Genomic DNA, 27146 nt, shown 5'->3' on the forward strand with positions numbered 1-27146 from the left:
AGGGTGCGGACGTGGTGTTGTTGAGAGTTTGTTTAATGTTTTTTGTCTAATACATTGATCTATTCGTTACAAGCTATTTCGGCAATACGTATTAGAAAGCATATTCATTTTAACTGTTCTTATCAATTTTAAATGTGTTAATATAGTACATATGTAGTTACTTTTATTTATTTTTGATGTTTTATAACGTTTTAGTATAGAAAAAAAAAATTTAATTGCATTATCCAGATCAATTTCGGATAATCCGGTTTTTCGGATAATCCGCTTTCGGATAATCGGGGTTTTACTGTACTACTCATGCTAGAGCCACTAGTCACTACTTTACCAGTTTACAGACCTGCAGTCTGCTAACAGCATCCTGCTAAATCTAGCAGATGCCAATTGACTAGCACATGAGCCAAACTAGGCTGGAGTGTGTCTACCTGGTTATCTCCACTGTTTACAAGTCTCAGCTGTGTTCATTTCACCCATTACCTAGCATGGACAGTCAGCCAGCTGATCACAGCAAAAATGGTGTCCCACAACAACAGATCCCACACAGTAATCCTGCAGCAGCCCTTACAGGTGACTGTTTACCAGAAACAGCAATCATAGTTCAACGAAACATTCACAGAGGGTAAGAAGATGCAGCAGAGGTGATGCTGGCCACCCATGGAACTACAATGTGTCCTTTGATTACAAACACTGCCCCCCCCCACACCCCACCCCTCCACACCAACACAACCCTGCACAACAGCTTGGCAGGTGTTTGGCTAACACTGCCATCTCTACAAAACTAGGCAGCTCCATTGTGTGACACTGCTCAGCATTGCATGGCTAAGGCGGCACCTGAACAAAGGGCTGGGATGGGACAAGCACAGGAGGACAGAGGCAGGGTAGGGGGGAGGGTAGGAGGTGTGGGAATGCTGCTCTACCTGCTACAGGACAGATGAATATTTTATTTAATATTTTAATATAAGATTTTTCTTACGTCTAATTCAACTTAAACCAGCCTGTTGGAATCAATCCCCATCGTACCTCAAAGACTTTCTGTATTTTGAAGTTTAACCCTTAAAAGAAATGTACTGTTTTCATAAAATGTTCTTGAAGCAACGCAAAAAACAGCTGCTAACCAATTTGTTTATCCGTATTAGTATATGAAGCATCTGAACTCACTGGGTTGGGCCAGGTCCATCTGTATGTAGAATGCAGCACCTTCAGCCTCCCCCAGGTGTATTTCTTTTCTCTCCCTCCTGCTCATGCTTCTTTCTCAGGGTAATCAGGGGATTTATCCTCACAGGGGTCCTATTTCCCTGCCCTAAAGTGAGCAGTCAGTCCAGCCCCTGATTTGGGCTAGTTTGGGGGACCCCCTCCTCCACAAAATTCATTACTCTCGCTAAAAACAAAATAAGAGGTAGAGGTCGGGGTCGTGGCGCGAGCCTTGACCCCGACCTCATGCATCCACATCCGAGGCCTGCCGTCAGTGACGGGTGCAGGGCAGAGCCTGCGGGGCCCCTGCACCTCAAAGGAGGATGGGTCCCCTAGCCCCTCTCTTTGTTTGGGGGTGGCTGGGGTGGTGCAGAGGCTGCACCCGCCAGCAGAACCAGGTCCAGAGTTAACCTTCGGAGGGCTCTGCGTGTGGGTTCCTGGAATGTCCAGAGCCTCTCGGAGGATGACTGACTGCCCTACCAATCAGATGAGCTCAGAAGGCTGAGAGTGGACATAGTGGCACTCTCTGAGACGTGGAGGCCTGGCGGTGGCGAGATCAGTGAGGGGGGGGGGGTACACCTTCTACTGGTCCAGCATGAGCAATGGCTTACATGTCAGGGGGGTTGCTATGGGCATCTCCAGCCAACTGCTGCCATTCGTGGTTGAGGTTGCTCCGGTTGATGAGCGTATAATGCGAGTGAGGCAGAAGCACACACAGGGCTTCATGTCTCTTGCTGCAGTGTATGCTCCAACCAATATGTGTGAAATGGAAGAGGAGATGGTTCTCAACTTGGTATTAGACCAGTGCCCTCCCCGGGACACACTCATTGTCTTGGGCAACTTCAAAGCTGCTACTGGCACTGACAGGGTTGGCTACAAGTTGTGTGTTGGTCCCCATGGTTCTGGTACCAGGAACACCAACAGCTCTCTCTTGAATTTCCCTCTGAATTTTGCAAGATTCAGGAGGTTGAGAATTCCGGGTTCGTGGTACCAGAGACCAGAGCTGCACTGCTGGACTTGGTATAGGAATGCCGGAGGGATAGTTAAGGAGATTGACCACATCCTTGTAAGTACTCATCATTGGAGGATCCTTCAGAGCTGCAAGGATTTCTGGAATGCTGAGTTCTTTGGAAATGATAAGAGGCATGTTGTTGCAACAATCAAGCTTTATGTCAGATTAAGAAGAATCTCAAGATGCAACAATAATGTGTTCCATCTCAAGAGGCTGAAGGACCTGGCATGTGCTCAGGAGTATGCAGGGACAGTCTCAAATCAGTTCAATGTGCTCAGCACCCTTGAGGACCCAGATGAGAGTTTTCAAGTTGCCAAGGAGTGCATTGGAGAGCGCCCGAGATCTAGGAGAGGGTTTGCCTCGGCGGAGACGCTGAAGAATATTGAGGATGCCAGGCTTGCTAGGAATCAGGATCTGTCGCATAGGATTAGAGCACTCCAGGGGAGAGACAAGGAGAGGCATGTCAGGAGTCTCGCTGAGGAAGTCGAGGGCTATTTAGATGCAAATGACCTCTGACCTGTTTACCGAGCCCTGAAGAAGCTTCGCTCTGAGCCTCCCTCTCAGGTGAGCGCTATCCAAACAGCTGGTGGCTGCCTTGTGTCAGACATGGATGGGCAAAGGGCTCATCAGGCTGAGTACTTTTGCTGGATTGCAGGTGATGGATGCTGATCCACCCATCGACAAAAGCCCACCTTCTCTTGACGAGGTCAGAGAGGCTGTGGCAAAGTTAAGGGATGGAAAGGCACTTGGTATCTGTAACATCAGTGCAGAGTTGCTCATAGCTGGTAGTGAAGCCATGGTCAGGTCATGGTCAGGAAAAAAATAATTATATATATTTTTTTTCCCAAAAAAAATTTCCTAAAAAGAAAGTCATAATTAATGTTTAAAGATATATAGAGCAAAAATTTGGCTCCAAAATTTACGTTCTTTCTTCCAGCGAAAAAACTTTTTTGATACATTCAGAACTTTTGAAGTAGTTCCGCATTATGTGCAAGCAAGTTTAGGATCGAGAAAAAGCCACTTTTCTAAATCATGATCTATGTCACTCTGCATGAACAGTGCTGGAGGCTGAGAGAGTTTTCTGTATAAAGTATTACTCCCAGGCATCCGGTCCCATTCTTTTACAAGGATATTATCCATTTTTGATGGGGGTATCAGGAGGTGCCAGCTCCCCCTCAACACCAGGCTCGGATGTTGTAGTGGCTGTAGAGGTTCCTTGTGTCTCTAGCTGCCTCCTCCTGGCAGCTATATCGCATTCTCTCCTCCTCTGGGCCTTCTAAGTAGGTTGTGGCATGTTTTCAAGCACGAAAACTGCGAGATTTCTGCAGGGAAATGCTGTATACCCACGCGTGACCAAGGCGAGTTGATAGGTGAACACAGTAAGAGTAAAGTTGGGACCATATGTTGTAGTTTAGTGTGGCTGCAGTGCTCATCTCCATCACAATGGTCCTTCAGCCTGAGATGTGTAAGAACCTGTCACCCTGGGACAAAGGGCCAGAGTGGCATCAAGGTAACCATGTTTACCTTCCTCAGGTTTCCTCAGGTACCTATTTATCAACCAGCCCAAAAGGGAGGATGACCAGCTAGGTGAGCTGCACGATGACTGCTCAGGTCAAGTATTCAAACCTAGGCCTACGGATTCATGGTTAGGCAAGCTAATCACTGAAGTGGTGAAATCCAAGTTGCACTACATTGTGTAATGATTATACTAGAGTCGGTCAGCATTTAAGAGGAGCTATGGTTGTAACGTACATCTGGCAGCGCAACATTTTTTAACATTGGGAGGCGTCAGGAGTCAAGATCATGAATGTGTGAAACTAGCCTTATAAAGTGACTGCCAGACTCAACTCACCCCAAACCAGCTGAGTTAGACAGAAAAAATCAGGCAACTTTAAGCCTACAAATCACCTGCTTTAAGGTCACTTTTCTTTACCTTGCCACAGCACACAGCAAGAATTTAGCTGCCAGATGCCACCAGGAGCAGAACGCTGCCTTAATTGGCTTGGCCATCCTTCTACACCAGCGCCTCACATACCTTACCACTCCTCATCAGGAAGAGGCAAAGCTTTCCACTACACAATGGAGGAGTTGTCACCATTATAAAACATGACAAAGGCAACACAAACACAGCAACACACACACACATACACAGAGAGAGAGAGAGAGAGAGAGAGAGAGAGAGAGAGAGAGAGAGAGAGAGAGAGAGAGAGAGAGAGAGAGAGAGAGAGAGAGAGAGAGAGAGAGAGAGAGAGAGAGAGAGAGAGAGAGAGAGAGAGAGAGAGAGAGAGAGAGAGAGAGAGAGAGAGAGAGAGAGAGAGAGAGAGAGAGAGAGAGAGAGAGAGAGAGAGAGAGAGAGAGAGAGAGAGAGAGAGAGAGAGAGAGAGAGAGAGAGAGAGAGAGAGAGAGAGAGAGAGAGAGAGTGAGAGTGAGAGAGAGAGAGAGAGAGAGAGAGAGAGAGAGAGAGAGAGAGAGAGAGAGGCAGAGAGAGAGAGGCAGAGAGAGAGAGGCAGAGAGAGAGAGAGAGAGAGAGAGAGAGAGAGAGAGAGAGAGAGAGAGAGGCAGAGAGAGAGAGAGGCAGAGAGAGAGAGAGAGGCAGAAAGAGAGAGGCAGAGAGAGAGAGAGAGGCAGAGAGAAAGAGAGGCAGAAAGAGAGAGGCAGAGAGAGGCAGAGAGAGAGAGGCAGAGAGAGAGAGAGAGAGAGAGAGAGAGAGAGAGGCAGAGAGAGAGAGAGAGAGAGGCAGAGAGAGAGAGAGAGAGAGAGGCAGAGAGAGAGAGAGGCAGAGAGAGAGGCAGAGAGAGAGGCAGAGAGAGAGAGAGAGGCAGAGAGAGAGGCAGAAAGAGAGAGGCAGAGAGAGAGAGAGAGAGAGAGAGAGAGAGAGAGAGAGAGAGAGAGAGAGAGAGAGAGAGAGAGAGAGAGAGAGAGAGAGAGAGAGAGAGAGAGAGAGGGGGGGGGGTCTCCTCACCTCCATCATTGGGGTCCAGTAGGGAGTGTGGGCACAGGCTCGGGGCAGAGTGAAGGCTGCACACACACGCAGGACGCAGGCAGTCAGCAGGTGAAGGGGAGGGTGGCCCTGGCCCACCTGAGCCAGAGCCACACGCAGCTGGTCCAGAGACAGTCCCTGGGCATCACCTCCACAGTCATTGTTCTTGGGCGGCGCTGCGGGCCCTGTCGCTGCCTGCAGGTAAACAAGGATGAGGTGTTACATGTGTAGCAGCCAGACACGCACACGAGGGCCCCTCACTTGAGCGTGCCCGTCTCTAGAGGGGGAACAGTCCTCCACTCTCAATATGCTCTTCCCTTAATCAGCTGAATCACTCACACCCTGCCCCTACTCTCTCTCTCTGCATAGATAAGAAAAAAACATTGCAGCCAACTGTAAAAAATAATCTGAAATCCTTCTTCAGTTACACAAACAACAGAAAGATCATAATTGGAGCTGAACCCCTAACTAACAGTGACGGAGAATTAGTGACTGACAGCCAGCACGTTGCAAATTTGTTAAACAATTATTTTTTCCTGGTATTTAATACTAGCAGTCTTCCCACCAATACCACAAACACCAGTGACGGAAAAGTTGGAAAGTTTGGTTTAGTCGGCGCAACATCTGTGGTCATATGCCGGAGAGAGACAGAAGAGGAAGGAATTATAGGAGAAGGGAACAGATCCCAGGAGACTGGACACAACCCCCGATTAATACCTGGTACCCATTCACTGCTGGGTGGACAGGGGCGTAGGGTATCGGAAAAGCCACCCAGTGACGACAAACTAACTTCATAATAAGTACCAATGAAGTCCTAAATGCTCACCAATCCCTTAAGGAGGTGCTGAGGTGGAAAAAAAAATAATGAAAAAAAAGTATTCACATTTAAGACTTGAGATTTTCAGGATATGTTTGGAATAAGATGCATGTTTTACATGCATGACGTCATGACTTCATGTCATGCAGACAAATTTAAACAGCGCGGAGGTAGCTTTTCGACATTTTCCGAGTGAAAAAAGTGCGCGTTACACACCGTAAGATGCGGTATACTTTATTCTGGGGACATCTGGGAACTATTGTGTCAAATGGAGGTGGTTTGGGTGTTGGTTTCGTACCAGTAACAATAACCCCGAGGCCCACCAAAACCTAACCATCGGCGTATAAGACACAAGGTGAGTTTTCAAATCTTATTTTTTGAAAAAAAGTGCGTCTTATATGATGGGAAATACGGTATATATATATATATATATATATATATATATATATATATATATATATATATATATATATATATATATATATATATATACAGTCGTCCCTCAAATAGTACGGTGTCGTATAGTACAGTTTCAGTTTTATACGGATTGTCCTGGAAGAATTTTATGTAGAATTTTTAAATTTCCCACTCTTCGCACCAAGTAGCCCTGGCGTGAGTGGCATCATTGTTCTACCAAAACACCTGCTGAAAGCACCCATAAGCGTTCAAGAAAGATGTTCACCTTGCAGAATAATTCAGATTTAGGAAAAGTTACGTTTTGGGATGAGTTACACTGCGGTAGGGAGAGCATACCACGTGAATGAGAGCAGTGTTCGCTGTAACAATCATAATGTAAAAGAAATTCTTGCCACTGTAACTGCCATGGCAGTGCTCCAAGAGTGCTGCAAGAGTGGAGATAAAGGCCGTGCTTTTAAGCCTCGTTGTTGCTATGGTAACGGCGTCTCACTCGCAGCAAAATGGCGTACACTGATCTTCCTGGTGACGTTTAACATGCATTACTAGCTGTCCTGGCTGATGAACTCCTTGCAACAGAAGATGAAAAGGAAGCTGCAGTGGGTGTGGTGGCACAGAGAGGTGAAATGCAATGGAAACACTTATATGTGTTTGTTTGGGCCGCCATGTTTGCTGATGACGTCATCACAGCACGAAGACGCTCCACCTCTCAAAGCCAGGAGCCAGCGGACGTTGGTAACTCGTGCTGCCGCGTCACTCGTTTGAGAGAACTCGGGACATTTCGAGAGTCCCGATTCCCTCTCTCAAACACAGCCCAGGAGTGTTTCAAGGGGGGGCACTAATTTTATACGGATTTTCGAATAGTACGGGGGTCCTGGGTCCCTAACCCCTGTACTATTTGAGGGACGACTGTATATATATATATATATATATATATATATATATATATATATATATATATATATATATATATATATATATATATATATATATATATATATATATATATATATATATATATATATATATATATATATATATATATATATATATATATATATATATATATACACAGTAGAGCCCCATTTAGCGCGAGAATTAGGTGGATGAACGCGTTCGCGCTAACTGAATTCGCGCTAATTGAATAAAGTAACCAATATGAAAAAAAATATTTGGTGCACACGTGGGTCTGACTTTTGGGTTTGATAATTACTCAAAATAATCACTCACATTAAAAAAAAAAAACCTACGATTGGCTGAGCTCTGAAAACACGCTTGTGATTCGCTGGGAGTCTGATGACGTCATCGCCGGCACCCACCCGGTCAGCGGCCTCGCTGCCTTAAGGCAGTATCACACTTGGAAAACCGGCAAATCCAAATTTTCTGGGTATGCGTCACACACGGCCAAGGTCAGTTGCCCGAATCCACATCCACAACGTAAACAAAGCACTTGTCCTGTATCAACATGGCGTCGTCTGTTAAAGTAAAGGCTCTCGCGGCTTCTGCCGCGCATCATGGCGATTTGTGCCATGCATCAAGTCGGCTTATACTGCGCATCATGGCGGCTTGTACTGCGCATCATGGCGGCTTGTGCCGTGCATCATGGCGGCTTGTGCTGCGCATCATGGCGGCTTGTACCGCACATCAAGGCGGCTTGTGCCGTGCATCATGGCGGCTTGTGCTGCGCATCATGGCGGCTTGTACCGCACATCAAGGCGGCTTGTGCCGTGCATCATGGCGGCTTGTGCTGCGCATCATGGCGGCTTGTACTGCGCATCATGGCGGCTTGTGCCGTGCATCATGGCGGCTTGTGCTGCACATCATGGTGGCTTGTGCCGCGCATCATGGCGGCTTGTGCCGTGCATCATGGTGGCTTGTGCCGTGCATCATGGTGGCTTGTGCTGCACATCATGGTGGCTTGTGCTGCACATCATGGTGGCTTGTGCCGTGCATCATGGTGGCTTGTGCCGTGCATCATGGTGGCTTGTGCCGTGCATCATGGCGGCTTGTGCCGTGCATCATGGTGGCTTGTGCCGTGCATCATGGTGGCTTGTGCCGTGCATCATGGCGGCTTGTGCCGTGCATCATGGTGGCTTGTGCCATGCATCATGGTGGCTTGTGCCGTGCATCATGGTGGCTTGTGCCGTGCATCATGGCGGCTTGTGCCGTGCATCATGGCGGCTTGTGCCGTGCATCATGGTGGCTTGTGCCGTGCATCATGGTGGCTTGTGCCGCGCATCATGGCGGCTTGTGCCGTGCATCATGGTGGCTTGTGCCGTGCATCATGGTGGCTTGTGCTGCACATCATGGTGGCTTGTGCCGTGCATCATGGTGGCTTGTGCCGTGCATCATGGTGGCTTGTGCCGTGCATCATGGTGGCTTGTGCCGTGCATCATGGTGGCTTGTGCTGCACATCATGGTGGCTTGTGCCGTGCATCATGGTGGCTTGTGCCGCGCATCATGGTGGCTTGTGCCGTGCATCATGGTGGCTTGTGCTGCACATCATGGTGGCTTGTGCCGTGCATCATGGTGGCTTGTGCTGCACATCATGGTGGCTTGTGCCGTGCATCATGGTGGCTTGTGCCGTGCATCATGGTGGCTTGTGCCGTGCATCATGGTGGCTTGTGCCGTGCATCATGGTGGCTTGTGCCGTGCATCATGGTGGCTTGTGCCGTGCATCATGGTGGCTTGTGCTGCGCATCATGGTGGCTTGTGCCGTGCATCATGGTGGCTTGTGCCGCGCATCATGGTGGCTTGTGCCGCGCATCATGGTGGCTTGTGCCGTGCATCATGGTGGCTTGTGCCGCGCATCATGGTGGCTTGTGCCGTGCATCATGGTGGCTTGTGCCGTGCATCATGGTGGCTTGTGCCGCGCATCATGGTGGCTTGTGCCGTGCATCATGGTGGCTTGTGCCGCGCATCATGGTGGCTTGTGCCGTGCATCATGGTGGCTTGTGCCATGCATCATGGTGGCTTGTGCCATGCATCATGGTGGCTTGTGCCATGCATCATGGTGGCTTGTGCCATGCATCATGGTGGCTTGTGCCGTGCATCATGGTGGCTTGTGCCGTGCATCATGGTGGCTTGTGCCATGCATCATGGTGGCTTGTGCCATGCATCATGGTGGCTTGTGCCATGCATCATGGTGGCTTGTGCCATGCATCATGGTGGCTTGTGCCATGCATCATGGTGGCTTGTGCCGTGCATCATGGTGGCTTGTGCCGTGCATCATGGTGGCTTGTGCCATGCATCATGGTGGCTTGTGCCGTGCATCATGGTGGCTTGTGCCATGCATCATGGTGGCTTGTGCCATGCATCATGGTGGCTTGTGCCGTGCATCATGGTGGCTTGTGCCGTGCATCATGGTGGCTTGTGCCGTGCATCATGGTGGCTTGTGCCGTGCATCATGGCGGCTTGTGCCGTGCATCATGGTGGCTTGTGCCATGCATCATGGTGGCTTGTGCCGTGCATCATGGCGGCTTGTGCCATGCATCATGGTGGCTTGTGCCATGCATCATGGCGGCTTGTGCCGTGCATCATGGCGGCTTGTGCCGTGCATCATGGTGGCTTGTGCCGTGCATCATGGCGGCTTGTGCCGTGCATCATGGTGGCTTGTGCCGTGCATCATGGTGGCTTGTGCCGTGCATCATGGCGGCTTGTGCCATGCATCATGGTGGCTTGTGCCATGCATCATGGCGGCTTGTGCCGTGCATCATGGCGGCTTGTGCCGTGCATCATGGCGGCTTGTGCCGTGCATCATGGCGGCTTGTGCCGTGCATCATGGCGGCTTGTGCCGTGCATCATGGCGGCTTGTGCCGTGCATCATGGCGGCTTGTGCCGTGCATCATGGTGGCTTGTGCCGTGCATCATGGTGGCTTGTGCCGTGCATCATGGCGGCTTGTGCCGTGCATCATGGTGGCTTGTGCCGTGCATCATGGTGGCTTGTGCCGTGCATCATGGCGGCTTGTGCCGTGCATCATGGTGGCTTGTGCCGTGCATCATGGCGGCTTGTGCCACGCATCATGGCGGCTTGTGCCACGCATCATGGCGGCTTGTGCTGCGCATCATGGCGGCTTGTGCCGCGCATCATGGCGGGAAGAATTAGAAGAAGCAAGATGTTGACATTTTCTATTGATAAAAGAAGTTTTGATAAGTCGGAGAATAGATTTGGCACGATTCCGGGCTGAAATGTAAAGGTCAAAGTTAGTGGGTGTTCGAAGGCCCTGGAACCTTTTGTGAGCTGCCTCTCTATCTTTAATAGCACGAGAACAAGCATGATTAAACCAAGGCTTTTAAACATGAGGAGTAGAGAAAGAACGTGGACTGTATGCCTTCATTCCAGAGACAATCACCTCTGTGATGCACTGAGCACACACAGAGGGGTCTCTCTCCTGGAAGCAGTAATCATTCCACGGGAAATTGGAAAAGTACATCCTCAGGTCGTCCCACCGAGCTGAAGCAAAATGCCAGAAGCATCGCCTCTTTGGTGAGTCCAGAGGATGTACAGGAGCGATAGGACAGGATAAAGAAATAAGGTTATGATCGGAGGAGCCCAACGGAGAGAACAGTTTGACAGAGTAAGCAGAAGGAATAGAGGTAAGGAAGAGGTCTAGAATGTTGGGCATGTCTCCAAGACGGTCGGGAATATGAGTAGGGTGCTGAACCAACTGCTCTAGGTCGTTGAGGAGAGCAAAGTTGTAGGCTTGTTCACCAGGCTGGTCAGTGAAAGAGGATGAAAGCCAAAGCTGGTGGTGAACATTGAAATCTCCTAGGATGGAGATTTCAGCGAAAGGAGAGTGAGTCAAGATGTGCTCCACTTTAGAGTTCAAATAGTCAAAGAATTTTACATAGTTAGTAGAGTTAGCTGAGAGATAAACAGCACAGATGTATTTAGTAATAGAATGACAATGAAGTCTTAGCCAGATGGTAGAAAATTCTGAAGAGTCAAGGTCAAGGGCACGAGAGCAAGTGATGTCGTTGCGCACATAGGCGCAACATCCAGCTTTGGATTAAAATTTAGGATAGAGATAGTAGGAGGGAACAGAGTAGAGGTTGCTGTCAGTAGCCTCAGAAACCTGTGTTTCGGTAAGGAAGAGAAGGTGAGGTTTAGAGGAGAGATGGTGTTTCATAGAATGAAAATTAGAACGAAGACCGCGAATGTTGCAGAAATTGATAAGGAGGAGGTTCGAGGAGTTATCCGGACACCTCTCAAGTCGACAGCCAGAAGGGGAGTCCTACCATCATTCACTCGTCACAATAGCTTTGCATCATCTGCAAACAAAGTCACATAGCTGGTCACTCCCTCCACCATATCATTTATATAAACAGCGAACATTATTGGTGCCAGCACCGAACCTTGTGGGACCCCACTCATCACCGGGCACCAGTTGGAAACCTTGTCCTTGATTATTGTCCTCATTTCCCTGTTAGTTAGGAAGTCCTCCAGCCACTTACTCAGTCCATCACCCACTCCACCCCTATTTTTTATTTTCCAAATTAGTCTTCTGTGCGGTACTTTGTCGAATGCCTTTTTCAAATCCAGGTACACTCCATCCCCCCAGCCTTCTCTCTCTTGTATTAAATCTGTCACCCTTGAGTAATAACACAACAAGTTGGTGACACAAGATCTCCCTCTCCTGAATCCAAACTGGCAATCTGAGATAATTTTCTCACTTTCTAAAATATCCGACCACCTGTTTTTAATCAGCCTCTCACATATCTTTGCAACCACACTAGTGAGTGACACCGGTCTGTAATTTAATGGGTCCTCTCTCTTTCCTCCCTTAAAAATTGGTACTATGTTTGCTCTCTTCCAATCCTGTGGCACCCTTCCTTCACTCAGGGAGGCGCTCATTATGGAGTGCAGTTTCTCTGCAAGTTGCTCACTACATTCTTTCAGGATCCACCCTGATACTTCATCCGGCCCTGTCGCCTTCTTACATCCAGCTCGTTCAAGCTTTCCTTGACCTCCTGCACCGTTAACTGTATCTCCTGCATAACCCTTCCTCTTTCCTGGCCCGGTGGTTGTACGAATTCGTCTTCCATTTTGAAAACTTTTTGAAAGCTGTTGTTCATCACTTCTGCCATCTCTGCTGGGTCCTCATATGTAGTTCCATCCATTTTCAGTTTAGCGATTGTTTCTCTATTCTTTAATTTGCCGTTCACATGTCTATAGAACAGTTTAGGTTGGTCTTTGCATTTGTCGATCATATCTTTTTCATATTTACGTTTTTCTTCTCTTCTAATTTTTGTATTTTCATTCCTTGCTTGTTTGAAATTGTTCCACACGTTGATTCTTCTTCATCTCCTCCATCCCTTCCAAGCTTCCTCCTTTCTCTTTCTAGCTGCCTCGCATCTTTTGTTAAACCATTCCTTTTTACCAACATCCTTTTTGGTTACCTTTGGGACATATCTTTTCTCGGCTTCTTTGTACAGCTTTAAAAACTCCTCCCACTTGTCTTGTGTACTCTTGGCTTTGTACAGCCCACTCCAATTTGCATTCTCAAAAAAAATTCTCATATTAACAAAGTCTGCCTTAGAGTAGTTTCTTCTCCCTATTTTATGATTCTTTTTTCGGTCAATCATTCTCTTTTCTTTTACTTCAAATTCCACAACCACATGGTCACTCTTTGCTACTGGGCAGTCTATTTTCATATTTTCTATTACTTCCGGCTCCTTGCTAAATACCAGGTCTAATCTCGATGCCTCTCCTTCTTTCCCGAATCTAGTATGTTCTTTAATCCATTGCGTCAGCACATGTTCCATTGCCAGCTGCAGGAGTCTTCCTCCCCACGACTCTTCTGTTCCCTGAGTCTGCCAGTCCTCCCATTCTACCTCCTTGCAATTAAAATCACCCATCAAAATTATTTTCTCACTCTCTCTTAACATTCCATCCAAGCAACTCACTGTATCATTACTTCATATTCTCGGGCCTTCCATGCATTGGTTCTTGGTGGCACATACCCTACTACATACTGCCTCCTTCTTCCTTCAGCACCCACAGTTTCCACTTTCAGTACCTCTGCCAAGCCTTCACCCTCAATCACCTCTTCCACCCTAATGCCTTTCCTTACCATCAACATCACACCTCCTCCCTGTTTTCTCTTTCTGTCTCTCCTCCATATACTGTATGCACCTTCTCCAATCCCCACCACCTCAATTGGGTCACACAAGTCAGTTTCCGTCAGCCCCACAATATCAGGTTCTTTGTCTCTCAAATAGTCGTTTAACTCTATCCACGATGACACTATTCCATTAATATTCGTATAAGACACTTTCCATCCTTCCTCCATTACTCTCCAGAAAAACTCCTTTTCTTCTCTTCTTCTGATCTCTTCTCATTTAAATCACAAACCTCACCTCTGAGTTCATTCAACTTGTCTCTTTCTTGTTCATTCAGATCTTTCCTCAGCCACATCATTTTGGTGTCTTCTACTCCCGCTAACTTCCAAGCTCCTGCCAGGGCCTCTTCTGCTTTGCTCTGTGCCTTAAATCATATCCTAATTGGTCTATCTTTTTCTCCATTGTATTCACCAGGTCACTTCCCTCTTCTTGTACCCTCTGTACGATCTTCCTCGCTATATCTTTCAAGTTGTTTTCCCTCACAGATTTGTTTGGGGTCTTCTCCTCCTTGACATTGAACACAATGACGCTCTTCTTTTTCTCCACCGTGCCTCTTACTAGTGCCTCATATTCTTTGATTACCTGCACCACCTTCTCAGCCATCCTCTCCTCCAACTGCTCCTCCACAATCTCCTTAAAGCTCCGCACACTCCCACTCTGCACCATCTCTCCACCATTATCAACTTTCTGTTCCAAATTCTTAACTCTTTGCTCCACTTCCACTTTTTCATCCCTTCGCTTCTCCTCCCACTTATTCCGCTCCTTATTCATCTTTTCCATAGAATCCACGTTTTCCTTTATCCCCTCGGAGCATTTTATCAGCTGAATGTTGAGTTCCTTCACTTCTGCTTCTAAATCATTTATCCTTCTCTTGTCGTCCTCTCTCTCCCTTCTCAACTCACTCACCATCTTCATCACCACTTCAAAATCAGTCTCCAACCCTTTCACCCTTATCTGCAATAGTCTATTTTGCAAATCACTGTTTTCCTCAAATCCGGAGAAATCAGCTGCCAGTTCTGTTTATGTGATGGCGGCTTAAACAAATCCATCTCGGGCTCGGTACGGTTCTCAATGTTTATACAGGTAACTCTCGATTTACATGAGTATTGCATCCTTGAAGAGGTCGCGTAAATCAAAAACAATGTAAATCAAACAAGAGGTAGGTTTCTGTCGAAAAATAAATACCGTAATTTTCGGCGTATAACGCGCACCTTTTTCACATCAAAATGCCTGAAAGTTTAGCCCTGCGCGTTATAAGCCGAATGTACAATTTTTTTATGATTTTCTTTTCTTCTTTGGGGTGTTTTTAAGGGTCTGTTTTTCGTCTTATCCAATAACAACGGCAAACTTAACTTTATTATTGTTTATAATCCTTCACAGTCCATAGCTGTCTTATAAATGCTACCATAGATTACAGGGCGATCTAATAACCACTATACAAAAATTAAATCGGTGGAGGATCGCCCATGCCTTGCTGTTATCCCGTTTTTCCGTCGGGCGCCATTTGTATGATCTTGATCTTGATGTCACAGGTGGCTTAAGATTGTATTGGAAAAAAATATCCAAGTGCTCATTATTAATTATTAATATTAGTGAGAATAATGGGGTAAATATGATATCAGAAACTGTACATCATGAGTCTTGTACGAGGAGTTATTTCACGCAATCCCAGCCCGGCCGCCATTTGCATTGTTTACAAACCACACAACCACACCCATACAACAAACAGCTGCATGGCGCGTGTCACCAGAACCGTGTGAATTGTGTCTTGCCTAGTTCTCTGTCATAACCTACGAGTGATGGTGGGAATCATATGCTTATTCACTTCATTCAGTGGAGAGAGAGAGAGAGAGAGAGAGAGAGAGAGAGAGAGAGAGAGAGAGAGAGAGAGAGAGAGAGAGAGAGAGAGAGAGAGAGAGAGAGAGAATATCCATATCACCGAGATATCCACTCAGGCACTCAGCCTCAGCCTCACTCGTGTGAGGAAGAAATGAGGGACACCATGAGCGGCTGGCAAGTATTGGTATCGGTACCGAGCAGTCTGGTACCGGTACCGTACCATATAGCTGGTACCGTTAATACCGGTACTGGTACCGGTACCTGCCCACCCCTATTGTTGAGCAGCATGGCAGCGTGGGTACTGTATTGTTGTTCAAGTGGTGCGCGGGAAGAACTGAGCTCAGCTGTGTGGCCGCGGCGCCATGTGAGTCCAGTTGCTTGAGACATCTGGTGGCCACTCCATAAAATATCGCGTATAAGTGAAAAAACGTGTAAATTAAAAATTTATTTGGATTTTGGACCCTGCGTTATTTAAAAAACGCATAAATCGAGAGTTACCCGTAATCCCGTATCCATCAATATACCACTTTCTCCTCCCAACCTCTTTCCGGGGACAGCGCCAGTAATGCCCTCCTCCATATGTCACAGGTTAAAGGTAAAATAGGCAAACAATTAAAAGCTAAAACGTTAAAAGTCAAGTCAAAAAGTTAAAATAATTAAAATAATCCTTCGGGGCTCCGTCCTCCCGTGTCCTCCCAGCGCCAGCAGCGTAAAATAGATAGAAACGTTAAAAGTCTAAAAGTTAAAAGAAAACTAAAAAACTAAAAGCTAAAAAGTTAAAACCTCCCGGAGCTCCGTGCACCGCGTCCACACAGGCCGGCAGCTGGCGTGTGTCTGTGTGTGTGTGTGTGTGTGTGTGTGTGTGTGTGTGTGTGTGTGTGTGTGTGAGAGAGAGAGAGAGAGAGAGAGAGAGAGAGAGAGAGAGAGAGAGAGAGAGAGAGAGAGAGAGAGAGAGAGAGAGAGAGAGAGAGAGAGAGAGAGAGAGAGAGAGAGAGAATAAATCATAAACCTACAAACGTAAACTTTCAAACATGTGAATCCCCTCTCAACTACATTCTCTTTCCAGGCGACCACAACTCCAGCATATCAACTCTGATGTTCCAGGCCAGTCCACTCAGGCAAGCTCATTGTGGAGCGTTGACAAACACCTTGATTGCCCCCTGCTAACGCTGCTCCCCTACATCACACTGAACTCAGGCTTCATTCATCAGTTGGTTGAGTGTATGCTGCATGGCATGGTACCACAGTGATGTATCTAACTTATGTAGGTGAGGGATTCTGACTCCTTGAAGACAGTGATCTCAGGCTCAAGACCCCTGCACGGAGCGAGAGTCAGCGGTCATGCCTGCCTGCCCTTTAGGGGTCAACGTCTATAACTGATGTAAGGCCCCTTTCACACGAGCGGTTTCTGCCACTGCGGCACGTGCCGGATGGTTTAGCTTTACATTGACTCCTATGGGTACGTTCACATGAAGCCGGAGCGGCAGGACTGCCGCTCCGGCAGCCGCACCCTGCCGGACTGCCAGCAAGACCGAAGCGGCAGAAATGCCGCACAGCGATTTCAGTGGCCATGTGTTGCTATGGGCACGTTCACACATGCGGTGTTTGCCGCATGCGGCGAGGGATAGTTGTCTGTCAACACTGGGAGGAAGGGCACGCGACCACTTTGTCTGCATTATTGGAAAAGCTGGTATGCACTATATTTTCCATCTTATGAACTTTCAATTAATGTATATTGAAAATGTAAGTGTCTTACATATTAATTTTGTATACCTCTGTACAACAAACATCTGCATATAAATTTCAGGGTTATGGCTAATTAAAAATTATCATGACACGGAGCTGCTGGTCTCTGAGATTGAAAGACGGCCTTGTTTGTGGGATCCCTCAAGAGAGGATTACAAATATGACTGAAGGAGATACTGAAGCGGATGCGGCAGACACCGCACTTGACCGCAGATGTCCAGGTGCCATGCGGCTGCCGCTTGCCGGAGCGGCAGAAACCGCTCGTGCGAAAGAGCATGTGGCTGCTGCTCCAGCATGTGCCGGAGCAGCAAAAACCGCTCATGTGAAAGGGGCCTAAGACACTGAAGACTGTTAAGATGTACAAGTATGAGTTGTCCACTAGGTGGGGCATTTCAGCAGCATTTTATAAGCAGAACATTTTAGCAATACAGTCGTCCCTCAAATAGTAGTTTCCAATAGTACGGTTTCAGTTTTACACGGATTGTCATGGAAGATTTTATTTAGGATTTTTAAATTTCCCACTTGTCGCACCAAGAAGCCCTGGCATGAGTGGCATCATTGTTCTACCAAAACACCTGCTGAAAGCACCCCAATGCGTTCGAGAAAGGTGTTCACCTTGGAGAAGAATTCAGATTTAGGAGAAATTACATTTTGGGATGAGTTACTTTGCCGTAGGGAGAGCATACTACGTGCATGAGAGCAGTGTTCACTGTATCTATCATCTCGGGTCTTAGTCTTAGTTCGGGAGGTAGTTGTCCCTTTCAGTCCCAACTACAGCCTTTGAAACGGCTTATTCCCTCAGGGCCAACACCCTGAAAATCATAGTGAAAAATAAATTCTTGCCGCACTAACTGCCAGTGCTCCAAGAGTGGAGATAAAGGCCGTCCTTTTACTAAACCTCATCGTTGTTATTGTAATGGCATCTCACTCGCAGCAAAATGGCGTACACTGGTCTTCCTGGCGACGTCTAACATGCATTACAAGCTGTCCTGGCTGACAACTCCTTACAACAGAAGATGAAAAGGAAGCTGCAGTGGTTATGGTGACACAGAGAGGTGAAATGCAATGGAAACACTTATATGTGTTTGTTTGGGCCGCCATGTTTGCTGATGACGTCATCACAGCACGAAGGCGCTCCACCTCTCAAAGCCGGGAGCCATTGGACGTGATGAGTTGGCAACTCGTGCTGCCACGTCATGCGTCTGAGATCACTCGAGACGTTCTGAGAGTCCCGATTCTCTCTCTCAAACACAGCCCAGGAGTGTTTTTAAGAGGGGTACTAATTTTATAAGGATTTTCGAATAGTACGGGGTCCTGAGTCCCTAGCCCCCGTACTATTTGAGGGATGACTGTACTTAGAAAAAGTGGGACAAACATGAAAAAAGCAGGACTGTTCCAGGTAGAGGCGGGACTCTGGTCACCGTAAATGTATTCCTGTTACAACCAAAAAGTTCAGAGAACAATAATTCAACACTCACCTTCCCAGTTTCCAGTAAAACCAAACACAGGTCAATCAGCTTGTGGGCCAGCTTGAGTCCCAGGTGTTCCTTGGCTCCCTGCATGCCTAGTGATGCGTGGAGAAGGGCCAGCGCCATTACCTTGGCCTCAGCAGCTCCTTCTCTGCTGCTCTCTGACACACCGCACAGGGACAGCAGCTCAGAGGCACCAAAGCCAGACACAACTCTGGGCATGCCACTCCAGATTTTTTCAGCGTAGTCCCTCGCCTTTCCTCCACTGTGTAGGCACGGTGCAGCCTCTCTCTTCAGTGCTGACAGGAAGGCAGTCTTCTTGGCAAGCTGAGACTTAAGCAAAATCTTGGCCAGCACGAGGTCACTGAAGGTCCTGGGCAGCAGGACATAAGGAAGGCAGGTAGACAGCACCAAATGGCTTGTGCTGCTGTCATAGTGAGCCGCAGCACTGCCTGAGAGGGCCGCCAAACTTGCCTCTCGTACTGCCTGCCATCCTTTCCCACTCTTGGACAGTAGGCGGCAACACTGCTCAGCCAGGACGGGAGGCGGGAGTGCTGCCAGTGCCACCGGTGTGGAGAGTGCCATAAGAGGAATTGGTGGGTGGTCATCAGACAGCATGCTGCGGACGTGCAGCACGGTGGCTCCCCCGGACTGCTCCTGGGGGCAAGGGAAGGGAGGCTGTGGGATGAACACTCAAGAGAGGAATCACTGACATATTCTTCTTGCTACTGGGTTAATGTTTACCAACACTGACATGATGATAAACAATCCTAACACTACAAAGGCCTTGATATGAAGGAATGTAGAGCTGGTTCCTGACTACAATAATTTAGCTGGGAACACTGAAGAATCTATCACCACTGACACAGAAGTAGCAGGAATCATTATTAAGAGTAAAAAAATTCTATCTGTGCCTCCCACACACTCCCCATCACAGGACCTTCCGCCAAGGGGGTCATGGTGGAGGCATTTCAGGCCCTCCCTGCTCCGGTGCAATGTGCACTATGTGAGCTACTCCGTGCAGTGTTTCATCACTTTGTTTTGACTTTATCACATTTAAGACACTTGTGCTTCTTTTTACCAAATAAAAAGAGGAATAAATGTACTGATGCCACAGCATTCATAATCACCCTCACTACTGGGGGAACACAGGTGGTGGGCCATGTCACATAATCACCCTCACTACTGGGGGAACACAGGTGGTGGGCCATGTCACATAATCACCCTCACTACTGGGGGAACACAGGTGGTGGGCCGTGTCACTGCAAGGAGATAACTCTGCACAGACACGGTTGCCTGCTTGAACTTCTCAGAGCCAAACTGCAAGACACGGACAGCATCACACTATTTCTCTAATAAGTATATCAAAGGGATGCCTGGCAAAAAAACAGCTGGAAACATTGAGACAGGTGGTGTGGATGGGAAGTGGGGTGTGGATGGAGTGAACAAGAAAGGCCAGTACCTTGAGGATGTTTGTGCTGAGAGGGGCTTGTTCTTGGAAAGGAGCTGACATTTGTGGCATGAAGAGAGATGGGGTACTTGTGAGAGGGAGTGAGGAGATAAGGGAGGTATGGAGACAGCACTTTGAAACCACGATGAATGGGAGTGTGGGAGGGAGAGCAGAAGCGACGAGTGTAGGAACAAGGATCAAGAGGTGGAGAGGAGTGAGATAGGGGAGCCAATGAAGGGAGTGGATTTTGAAGTGGTCAAAGGGGTGAATCGTGGTGCACTGAGATGGTTTGGACGCGTGATGAGAATGAATGAGAAGGAATTTGTGAAGTGTATGAGGGAAGGATTGAGGGAGGGGGTGTGAGGGGAAGACCACCTGTGAAGTGGATATATATATAGATATATATATATATATATATATAATATATATATATTTATATATATATATATTTTTATATATATATATATATATATTTTTATATCTCTCTCTCTCTCTCTCTCTCTCTCTCTCTCTCTCTCTCTCTCTCTCTCTCTCCATATTCCAGAAAATGACAACAAAATTATCACCCCCCCATGCCAGCGACCAGCACCCTCCTCCGGGCAACACCAGTACACCCACCTCTCTGTCCAGCTTCTTGAGGTAGGCCCTGCTGGCCTCCTCCCTCAAAGTTTCCTGTGGGTGGAGCAGCTGTGTGAAGCTGCCAGACGACCCACTCGCCGGAAGCACCAGCGACCGCAGCACCTGTGTAGGTGTAATGATAAATAACAATAATAAAATAATAATAATAATAATAGTAATAGCAATAATAATAATAATAATAATAATAATAATAATAATAATAATGATAATAATAATGATAATAATAATAATAATAATAATAATAATAATAATAATAATAATAATAATAATAATAAATGGTTAATTCAATTGTTAGCAACCACAAGGCTGAATATTGACAAAGTACTAATAAAAATTTATGGGAGAATATAATGAAGTGCAGTAAGTGGGAAAGGCTGGTTGGGGGGTGTAGTGTGTGTGTATTTACCTATTTGTAGTCTACAGGGCCCGAGCTAAGCTCTAATAGTCCCATCTCCATATCTACATTCATCCAGCCTTTCCTTCATTTGGTGGGCACTGCTCGCCTCCACCACTTCTTCCCGCAAGCTGTTCCAGGTGTTAACACTTCCATGTGGAAAACTACACTTTTTCGAGCCACTCAAACAAATTCCTTTATTAAGTTTCTTTCCATGTCCTCTCTGCCCCTTTGTTCTCGCAGTTGAGAAGAGATCAGCTCTATCCACCTCATCATCCCAAATGAACACCACTGAGTGCCAGGATTCGAACCCGGGCCTTCTGACTAGAAGCCAGGGCAGCATACCGACCAGACCACTGATTTACACACCGTATGTGCCATTAGGGTTTGATTAAAAGCGTTTCCATCAGTCAAGGGTGTGGGCGGGGTTACCTTCACCTTCATGTCCACAGTGCGGGGCTGGGGCATCAGTTAATGGCCGCAGAAGTGGCCTCTGGTGCGGTAACCTTTTAGCCCATCGGTGGTCTGGTCGGTATGCTGCCCTGACTTCTAGTCAGATGGCCCGGGTTTGAATCCTGGCACTCAGTGGTGTTCATTTGGGATGTTTTTCACCATGTTAATACAGTTTCTCTGATGCACCTCATCAAACTTATTTACCAACTTATACAGCGTGATCAGATCTCCTCTCTCCCTTCTTTGTTCCAGTGTTGTCAAGTCCATCTCCTTCAATCTGCCTCCATACGTCACATTCGAGAGTTCTGGGACCATTTTAGTAGCAGTTCTCTGTATTCTTTCCAACTTTCTGATATCCTTCTTTTTGTGAGGCAACCACACAACTGCACCATATTCAAGTTTTGGTCTTATCAGAGTTGTTATTATTTTCTTCATCATTTCTTTGTACATATAATGGAATGATACCTTTATATTTTGCATCATCCTGTAGGTTTCTCCAAATAACTTGTTTAAGTGCTTTTCTGGGGATGGTGTGTCTTGCATCATTACTCCTAAGTCTTTTTCTTCATGTACCACCTTTAAGTTTTCTTCTCCCATCCTGTATGTTTTCCTCGGTCTTTTTTTACTTTTCCCCATTTCCATAACATGACATTTGTTTGCATTAAATTCCATCTCCCGTAACTGGCTCCATCTATACACTATCCAGGTCTTTTTGCAGTTCTCCACAGTCTTCCTCCCTCTTCACTTTTCTTATTAACTTTGCATCGTCTGCAAAAAGGCTCATATAACTTTTTATACCCATCAGCATATCATTTATATATATTATGAACATTATTGGTGCCAGAACTGAGCCTTGAGGAACTCCACTCTCTACTCTCCTCCAATTTGATTTCTCCTCTCTAATCACCGTCCTCATTTCTCTTCCTGTTAAGTAATCCTTCATCCACTCGGTAACCTTTCCGCCCATTCCTCCCCACTGCTGTAGTTTCCAGATTAACCTTTTGTGAGGAACCTTGTCAAAAGCTTTTTCAAATCGACATATACACAATCAGCCCATCCTTCTCTCTCTTGCACCATGTCTATTGCTCTTGAATAGACACATAGTAAGTTGGTGACATGCGATTTCCCTTTTCTAAATCCATACTGTCCTTATTTATCATGTTTTTCTTTTCTAAGTGTTCGACCCACTGTTTTTTTGTTCTTTTTTCACAAATCTTGCACATTACACTTGTCAAAGAAACTGGTCTATAATTTAATGGTCCACTTTTATAAATTGGTGCAATATTCGCTCTTCTCCACTCTAAGGGCACTTTTCCTGTATTTATAGAGCATGTTATTAAGTCATAAATTGGTTCCAGTGATTCATTTCTACTCTTTCAGCACTTGACCCGAGATTCCATCCGGTCCCATAGCTTTCCTTCCATCTAAGGTTTTCGTCAGCTGCATCAGTTCCCCTTTCTCTACCTTTACATTTAGTTTCCCTTCATTACAATTTTCGGGACCCCAGTCAAAGTCGGTTTCTTCCGTAAACACTTTATGAGAATTTTTATTTAATATTTCTGCAATTTCTTTCTCCTTTTCATAGATTACACTTTTTTCCTTTAGCTTTTCCACTCCTTCCTTTCTTTTTAACTTCCCATTTACAAATTCATAAAACATTTTTGGTTCTTCTTTACATTTAAAAACTATTCTTCTTTCAAATTTAGCTTCCTCCTCTCTCCTTATTTTCACATATTCATTTCTTGATCTTTATATTTTTCCCTGTTGTTCTTATTTGGTCTTTTCCTTAAATCCCTCCATGCCTTTTTTTTTTTTTTTTTTTTTTCACACCTCCATCCAAACCAAGTTTTCTCTCCTTTAGTTTTTACTGTGTAGAATGGAACATATGTCTCTGTTCCTATGTTGTAAATATTCATAAAAAGGTCATATTTCTCCTGAATGTTAGTACTCCTCTTCATATCAGTCCAGTCTACCCCACCGAAGAAAGTCTTGAGTCCAACGTAATCTGCCTTTGCGTAGTTTTTCCTTTTTTCCTTATATGGCTCATCTCGATACTCATATCCTTCCAAAGTTTTAATCTCTAACAGTTCATGGCTGCTATGCATGTGTGTGTGTATGTATGTGTGTGTGTGTGTGTGTATTTACCTAGTTGTGACATACGGGAAAAGAGCAACACTTGCGCTGTCCCATCTCCATATCCTCTCTTATCCAACTTTTCCTTAAAATCATGAATGTTTCTTGCACAAACCACCTCCTCCTCCAGTCCATTCCACAGCTCATTACTTCTGTTTGGGAAGCTAAACTTTTTCACATCTTGCCTACACGTGGTCGCCCTAAACTTCTTTCCATGTCCTCTCGTTTCTCTCTCGCTCCACACACACAGGTGTGTGTGTGTGTGTGTATTTACCTATTTGTAGTATACAGCGCCTGAGCTCAAGCTGGGTCAGTCCTGTCTCCCAATCTATATTTGTCCAGCTTTTCCTTCTTTTTATGGACACTGCCCGCTTCAACAATGTCTTTGCTAAGTCCATTCCATGCATCCACACTCCTGTTTGGAAAACTGACCTTCTTAAGGTCTTTCAAACAAGTCCCCTTTCTCAATTTCTTGCTGTGTTTTCCATCCAACACTTCCATTCCACTTGTATTCCGCTATCAGGTCTCCTCTTTCTCTTCTTCCTTCCAGTGTTGGTTGGCCCAGTTCCTCTAATCTTGTCTCGTATGGCAGGCTTGATAGTTCTTGTACCATCTTAGTCGCAGTCCTTTGAATCCTTTAGTTTCCTTACGTCCTTTTCCTTGTGTGGTGCCCAGACAACTGCCACATGCTCTAGCCTTGGTCTGATCAGGGTTGTTATTATTTTCTTCATCATGTCCCCATCCAAGTAGTGAAATGCCACTCCAATATTTGCAGCAGACTGTGTTTCTCTGAGTATCTTGTTCATGTGCTTCTCAGGTGCCAGTGTATCTTGTATTGTAATTCCTAAGACTTTTCTTCCTTCACTGTGTCGATGGTTGTCCCTCCCATCCTATACACCACCTGGTCTATCTTTATCTTGCCCATTTTCATTGTGTGACACTTCTTTTAATTGAAATCCATTTCCCATTCTTTACTCCATTCATTATCTCATTTGAATCTTCCTGCAGCTTATTACAATCATCATCATCTCTTGTTTTCCTAAGCAGTTTGGCGTCATCTGCAAACATACTCATGTAACTCTTTGCTTTTTCTGCCGTTTCAGTAATGTTTATTAAAAACACTCTAGGCGCTAACACTGATCCTTGTGACACTCCACTTGTGACTTTCTCCAATCCGATAGTTCATCTTTCAACACGGTTCTCATTTCTCTGTTTGCTAGGTAATTTTTCATCCATTCTGTCATTTTTCTCCCCAGTCCTCCTCTATTTTCTAGTGTCCTCAGCAGTCTCTTATGTGGAACTTTATCAAATGCCTTTTTCAGGTCCAAAAATATGCAGTCCACCCGTCCGTCTCTCTCCTGCACTGTGTCTATTACTCTTGAGTGAAAACATCTTAGATTTGTGACACAAGATTTGCCTTCTCTGAATCCAGTTGACTTTCATTTATTATCTTCTCTCTTTCCAGACGGTCCGACACTGTCTTTTAATTACCTTCCCACACAGCTTGCACTTGACGCTTGTTAGAGAAGCCGGTCTATAGTTCAGCGGCTCTTTTCTGTTTCTGCTCTGATATAATGGGACCACATGTGCCCTTTTCCACTGTACTGGGACTTCCCCGATCTTGACTGAACAAATTATAAAGTCATGAACTGGTTCCAGTAACTGTTCACTGCACTCTTTCAGTACTTGGCCTGATATTTCATCTGGACCCATTGCCTTCTTACCATCTAGTGGTTTCAACAGCCCCAGTATCTCCTCTCTATCCACTTACATGTTTTCCATTCTCTTGACACTTCTCTCCTCATTCCTCTCTGCAAATTCTGTCTCCTGGGTAAACACTTTCTGAAAGGCTTCATTTAATATTTCACAGATTTCCTTTACATCCTCACAGACTTGGTCACCCACTGTGATTGTATTCACAGCTGCTTTTTTCCTCAAATTCTTATCTACATGTCTTTAAAAAAAAAGTTTTGGCTTCTCCTTACATTTTCTGTTATGTTCTTTTCAAACTTTCTTGTTCTCTCCTCACTTTGGTCAGTCATTTCCAGCTTGTCTATAGCTTTCCCTGTTTGTGGCATTCCTTCTCTTTTTAGGTTTCTCCAAGCTTCATCTTTCTTCTTCTCTGCTTCCAGATGTCTTGTATAAACTAAACCACTCTTTTTCCCTCTTTTCTTCATCACACAGTAGGGCACCCACTTTACCACACCTTCATTGTAAGTTTTACAGAAGTAATCATATCTTATGTGTACTTTTCTCATCTTTTTCATTTCTGACCAATTTATACTTCCAAAAAAAAGCTCTCAGTTCATTATACTTAGCTATGTTGTAATTCTTTCTGTTGTCTTTATGGTTCTCTAATTCAGTGTTGTCCAAACTTTTTCACCTATTGTACCCTTTATTACCTCCTCCTGCTGTTACATGCCCCCATGGCTGAGTAAACTCAATTATATTATACAGTGGCACCTCAGGATTCAAACTTAATTGGTTAATTTGGGCTGTTCAAATTAAGAGTGTTCAAATTAGGAAGCAATTTATCCCATTGAAATTAATGAAGAAAAAATTATCCATTCCAGGCCCCAAAAGCCTCATATTTTTCTAACATTTTTATGGGTTTTTGTTGGCGTTTTTTGAGGCTGAAATCCACAGTATCACATTCACCGACCTGGGCTGCGATTGAGAGAGGGAATCGGGACTCTCAGAAAGTCCCGAGAGCTCTCAAACATGAGACGCCACAGCACGGGTTGCCCTCTTGGCACGTCCACTCACTCCCGGCTTTGAGAGGTGGAGCGCCTCCGTGCTGTGAAGACGTCATCAGCAAACATGGCGGCCCAAACAAACACATATAAGTGCTTCCATTGCATTTCACCTCTCTGTGCCACCACACCCACTGCAGCTTCCTTTTCATCTTCTGTTGCAAGGAGCTCATCGGCCAGGACAGCTTGTGATGCATGTTCAACCGTCATCAGAGAGATCAGCGGACGCCATTTTGCTGCCAGTGAGACACCGTTAACGCCATTTTGCTGCCAGTGAGACACCGTTAACGCCATTTTGCTGCCAGTGAGACACCGTTAATGCCATTTTGCTGCCAGTGAGACACCGTTAATGCCATTTTGCTGCCAGTGAGACACCGTTAACGCCATTTTGCTGCCAGTGAGACACCGTTAATGCCATTTTGCTGCCAGTGAGACACCGTTAACGCCATTTTGCTGCCAGTGAGACACCGTTAACGCCATTTTGCTGCCAGTGAGACACCGTTAATGCCATTTTGCTGCCAGTGAGACACCGTTAACGCCATTTTGCTGCCAGTGAGACACCGTTAATGCCATTTTGCTGCCAGTGAGACACCGTTAATGCCATTTTGCTGCCAGTGAGACACCGTTAACGCCATTTTGCTGCCAGTGAGACACCGTTAATGCCATTTTGCTGCCAGTGAGACACCGTTAATGCCATTTTGCTGCCAGTGAGACACCGTTAACGCCATTTTGCTGCC

General features: G+C 46.0%; 1 protein-coding gene across 2 annotated transcripts in view; it reads right to left on the bottom strand.

Annotated features, from left to right (window-relative positions):
- LOC126985593 (HEAT repeat-containing protein 1 homolog) overlaps nucleotides 1-27146 on the bottom strand; it is a 95496-nt gene that overhangs the window by 3631 nt on the left and 64719 nt on the right. For both annotated transcript variants that reach the window (XM_050840750.1, XM_050840749.1), the window contains exons 10-12: nucleotides 20656-20778; nucleotides 18597-19244; nucleotides 5163-5375 (exon numbers count right to left, since the gene is read on the bottom strand). In XM_050840750.1, the coding sequence (XP_050696707.1) occupies nucleotides 5163-5375; nucleotides 18597-19244; nucleotides 20656-20778 (984 nt within the window). The remainder of the gene's footprint in view (nucleotides 1-5162; nucleotides 5376-18596; nucleotides 19245-20655; nucleotides 20779-27146) is intronic.

This window comes from Eriocheir sinensis, chromosome 59, assembly GCF_024679095.1.
Source record: "Eriocheir sinensis breed Jianghai 21 chromosome 59, ASM2467909v1, whole genome shotgun sequence".
Lineage (NCBI taxonomy): Eukaryota > Metazoa > Arthropoda > Malacostraca > Decapoda > Varunidae > Eriocheir > Eriocheir sinensis.